Source organism: Colobus angolensis, unplaced genomic scaffold, assembly GCF_000951035.1.
Source record: "Colobus angolensis palliatus isolate OR3802 unplaced genomic scaffold, Cang.pa_1.0 Scaffold44, whole genome shotgun sequence".
In the NCBI taxonomy this organism is placed as follows: Eukaryota; Metazoa; Chordata; class Mammalia; order Primates; family Cercopithecidae; genus Colobus; species Colobus angolensis.
In genome coordinates, this window is record NW_012117821.1 from 7,070,222 (window position 1) to 7,075,666 (window position 5,445).

At 39.9% G+C, this 5,445-nt stretch overlaps 1 protein-coding gene across 1 annotated transcript in view; it reads right to left on the minus strand.

The window, feature by feature from the left end:
• AS3MT (arsenite methyltransferase) overlaps positions 1-5,445 on the minus strand; it is a 37,689-nt gene that overhangs the window by 11,378 nt on the left and 20,866 nt on the right. The window contains exon 10 of the mRNA XM_011957368.1: positions 2,092-2,226. Within this exon, the coding sequence (XP_011812758.1) occupies positions 2,092-2,226 (135 nt within the window). The remainder of the gene's footprint in view (positions 1-2,091; positions 2,227-5,445) is intronic.

Consider the following 5,445-nt stretch of genomic DNA (forward strand, 5'->3'; position numbering starts at 1 on the left):
TGTTGCCCAGGCTGGTCTCAAACTCCTAAGCTCAGGCAATCTGCCCACCTTGGCCTCCCAAAGTGCTAAGATTACAGGTGTGAACCACTGTGCCTGGCCTCTTCTAAAATTTTAAAAAATATTTATGTTATCTGCATAAATCTCGTAACTCAGAGTATTAAACCTAGGAGGCTTTGACATGAGGTACCTTTATATCCTTTCAGTAAGAATTTTCTTTTCATTCTACGGGAAGCAGGAAATTCTTTATGGTTGGGATGGATGAAAAGGTGCCACACACATAATAACCCAGGAGGCAGAGTCCCTTATTTTACCAGCTGTTTAGGCATCTGTGTGCCCATTTTTGATTTGGAGGGTCTGAACTAATCCTCTCAAAACTGGCCCTTAGAGTCTCACACACCTACCTCTTCTGTGATAGGTCCCTGGGCCTAGAGAAGGGTGCTTATATAATTTTAGCAGCAAGGAATTTGCAGTGAAAAGCAGATTAGGACCAGTGCGATTCCAAATAGGAATTCTCTAGCCTTAGAATACCATGATGCTGGTTTCCTTGGAAGTAAAAGAAGGAGATATAAATAACATTAATAATATGACAGTCAGAAGAGTATTCGTGTATCAGAACATAAAAAGGAACCTATTCCATTTAGGGCACAAATTAAAAACATGAAGAAAAATTATAACCTGGTTTATCTTTAGAGGGTTATTGTAGCCAATAAATAATTAATGATTCAATATGCATTCAAAAACAAAAGTCCAGGCTGGAAATCTAGTAACAAGCATTATAGTTTTCCTTTGAAACCATTTCTCTCTCTAGCCTTTTTTTTTCTTTTTTTTTTTTTGAGACAGAATCTCACTCTATTGCCCAGGCTGAAGTGCAGTGGTTTGCCCTCCACCCCCCTGAGCTCAAGCAATCCTCCCATTCCAACCTCTTGAGTAGCTGGGATTACCGGCATGCACCACCATACCCAGCTAATTTTTTGTATTTTTGGTAGAGATGGGGTTTCAACATGTTGCCCAGGCTGGTCTCAAACTCCTGGGCTCAAGCAATCTGCCTGTCTCAGCCTTCCAAAGTGCTGGGATTATGAGTGTGAACTTCTGCGCCCAGCTCGTCCTTTTATACTAAAGACAAATTATAGTAAGGCCACTCTGTGTGCTAAATAAATTTTAGGCTTCTTATACTTTGCCTGATCATTTGCATAAAGTCCAGCAAGAATTTGGCCATATAAGCCCTTTTCAAGTTGGCTTTGCTGGAACTTTACCTGAAAATGTTATTCCAGTCAAAACCTTGGTAAAATAACCAAGTGTCTCCAATTGTCCTGTTTTGAAAGGAAAGACTCTTACTAAATTTATGCAAATAACTGTATTATTATAAAATAAGAATACTCACGAAAGGTTTCTGAATTTTGGAGAACTTGTTAAAGTAGGTAGAATAGCTAGTCAGGCGTGAGCAGGGCAGGAGAGGGCTCCCCCCATCGACTCCACCAGGAATGTCAGGCCAGCATTAAGTGATGATCAGGTGGTTGTTAACTGTCTCTCGAAAATCACAGTTGGTCGCAGACAGCAGCAGGGAAAGGAAGTCTCGCAATAAACAGAAACACCTGAAACTGGTGATCGGCAGCTTCCCAATAAGATCTCAGGAGTTGGGCAAGTGGGCTCAAGCATGCACATTAAGAGGCAAAATGGTAGTGTTTAACTGGTATATAACCTTCTAACAACATTTGACCAGTAAGAGAAGCATGCCTCAAGAGAGTATGCATACTGGCCGGGCACAGTGGCTGACGCCTGTAATCCCAGCACTTTGGGAGACTGAGGCAGGTGGGTCACCTGAGGTCAGGAATTCAAGACCAGCCTGGCCAACATGGCAAAACCCCATCTCTACTAAAAAATGCAAAAATTATCCGGGCGTGGTGGTGGGTGCCTGTAATTCCAGCTAATCGGGAGGCTGAGGCAGGGAGAATTGCTTGAACCCAGGAGGCAGAGGTTGCAGTGAACCAAGATCGCACCACTGCACTCCAGCCTGGGTGAAAGAGAGACTCCGTCTCAAAAATAAATAAATAAAATAAAATAGTTCTCTGAGGTAGTGAAAGCCAGACAAACCTTGAACTCTAAAGCAGAACAGCCTCCAGATGTTGGCAACTTCTCTCCAATTGGTCTGATCAGAAAATCTTGAGCAAATCGTGAATCCTTCAAGATAGCTGCTGTTTCTTCATCCACTTCAACAATTTCACCTTCCTAAACAGTAGTATAAAAAAACATATACTAAGAGTTGCAAATTTAGTCTCAATAGAAGAAAAATGCCCAGAAGTACCGTTTTCTCCACATCCTCACCAGCACTAATCCTTACACACTGTTGGTAGGAATTTAAATTAATACAGCCATTATGGAAAACAGTATGGAGATTCCTCAAAAAATTAAAAATAGAACTACTATATGACCCAGCAATCCCCCTACTGGGTATATATCTTAAAAAAATGAAATTGGCCAGGCACAGTAGCTCATGCCTGTAATCCCAGCACTTTGGGAGGCTGAAGCGGGTCAGGATCATGAGGTCAGGAGTTCGAGACCAGCCTAGCCAATATGATGAAACCCCATCTCTACTAAAAATATTAAAAAATTAGCCAGGTATGGTGGCATGTGCCTGTAATCCAAGCTATTCAGGAGGCTGAGGCAGAAGAATCTCTTGAACCCAGGAGGCAGAGGTTATAGTGAGCTGAGATCACACCACTTCTTTCCAGCCTGGGCAACAGAGTGAGACTCTATCTCAAAAAAAAAAAAAAAAGAAAAAAGAAAAAGAAAATGAAATCAGTATGTCAAGGAAATATCTGCACTCCTAATATCTGCACAACTAACGTTGACTGTTGACTGCAGCATTAATCACAATAACCAAGATATGGAATCAACCTAAGCATCCATCAATGGATGAATGGATGAGGAAAATGTGGCATATATACACAATGGAATACTATTCAGAAATTAAAAAAGAAGGAAATCCTGTCAGTTGCAGCAACATGCATGGAACTGCAGGTCATTATGTTAAGAGAAATAAGGCAAACACAGAAAGACAAATATCATATGTTCTCACTGATACATGGAAGCTAAAAAAGTGGATCTCATTAAGATAGAGAGTATACTGATAGCTACCAAAGGCCAGAAAAAGTACAGAATGGGGGAGATAAAGAGAAGTTGATTAATGGTTACAAATATAGGGTTTGATGAAATAAATAAGACCTAGTGTTTGATATATCAGTAAAGTGACTAGTTTACAATAATATGTTGTATATTTCAAAATAGCTAGAAGACAATAATTTGAATGTTTCTAACATAAAAGACGGGGCCAGGTGTGGTGGCTCACACCTGTAATCCCAGCACTTTGGGAGGCTGAGGCGGATGGATCGCCTGAGGTCAGGATTTCGAGACCAGGCTGACCAACATGGTAAAACCCCATCTCTACTAAAAATACAAAATTAGCCAGGCATGGTGGCACATGCCTGTAATCCCAGCTACTCGGGAGACTGAGGCAGGAGAATTGCTTGAGCCTGGGAGGTGGAGGTTGTGGTGAGCCGAGATCGTACCATTGTACTCCAGCCTGGGCAAAAAGAGCAAAACTCCGTCTCAAACAAAAAAAAAAAGAAAGAAAGAAAAGACAAATATTGAAGGTGATAGTTATCCCAATTACACTAATTTGATCTTTACAATTATATTAATGTATTAAATTATCATATGAACCCCCCAAAATATCTACATCAATTTAATTATGCATCGATTTTAAAAAAAAGTTAAGTCTTTATGTATAAATAATAACACTGAATGAAAATGGACTCAATTCTCCAATTAAGACGCATAGTGCTGTGAAAAAGCTTGTGGCAAAGAGGGGCATAAAAAGAAGCAGGTTCTGACCTTCACTCTTGACTGAACCCACCTTGTAGAAAATGGAATCATAGATGCTGCCAATTTTGAGCAGTTTTTGCAAGAGAGGATCAAAGTGAATGGAAAAGCTGGGAATCTTGGTGGAGCATTATAACTATCGAAAGGAACAAGAGCAAGATCACTGTGACTTCTGAGGTAGCTTTTCCAAAAGGTATTTGAAATATCTCACCAAAAAATACTTGAAGAATAATCTGTGATTGGTTGTGTGTAGTTGCTAACAGCAAAAAGTTATTATGAATGAAGTTACTTCTAAATTAACCTGGACAAGGAAGAGGAGGAAGGTGAATATAAAAATTTATTTATCTGGAATATTTTGTATGAGTTCTTGAATAAAACTTGGGAACCTCCACTCCCAAAAAAGGAATAGGGTGGCTGAATGCATACAAAAATCAGACCCAATTATATGCTGCCTACAAGAAACCTACTTTATAAAAATACTGAAAGTGAAGGGGTGGAAAAAAGACATTCCAAGCAACTGGAAACCAAAAAAGAACAGGAGCGGCTATACTTATATCAGATAAAATAGACTATGAAGCAAGGCTGTCAAAAAAAGCAAAGAAGGTCACTATATAATGATAAAGGGGTCCGTTCAGCAAGAGGATATAAGTATCTATGCACCCAACATTGGAACTCCGAAGTATGTAAAGCAAACATTAATAGATCTAAAAGAAGAAATATACTGTAATGCAATAGTAGTAGGGGACTTCAACACCACACTTCACTCTCAGTAAGACAGATCATCCAGGCAGAAAATAATAAAGAAACATTAAACTATATACTAGCTCAAATAGGCCTAGCTGACATTTACAGAACATTTTCACCCAACTGCTGCAGAATAGACATTGTGCTCAATAGCACATAGAACATTCTCCAGCATAGACTATATCTTAAGCCACAAAACAAGTCTTAACAAATAAGAATAACAAATAAGAATAACAAATAAGAATAAGTATCTTTCTCACCACAATGGAGTAAAATTAGAAATCAGTAACAAGAACCTTGGAAAATACACAAACACATGGAAATTAAACAACATGCTACTGAATAACCAATGGGTCCATGAAGAAATTAGGAGAAACATTTAAAATTTCTTGAAACAAATGAAAATGGAAATACAACATGCAAAAATCTATGGGATACAGCAGAAGCAGCACTAAGAGGAAAGTTTATAGCAATAAATGCCTATATCAAAAAAGTAGAAAGATTTCAAATAAGACCAGGTGTTGTGGCCCACGCCTGTAATCTCAGCACTTTGGGAAGCCAAGGCAGGTGGATTGCTTGAGCCCAGGAGTTCAAGGGCAGCCTGGGCAACATGGTGAAAGCCTGTCTCTACAGAAAATACAAAAATCAGCCAGGCATGGTAGCCTGTAGTCCCAGCTGCTTCGGATGCTGAGGTAGGAGGATCGCCTGAGCCCAGGAGGTCAAAGCTGCCATGAACCGTGATTGCACCACTGCACTCCAGTCCAGGTGACAGAGTGAGACCCTGAGAAAGAAAGAAAAAGAAAGGAAGGAAGGGCAGGGCGC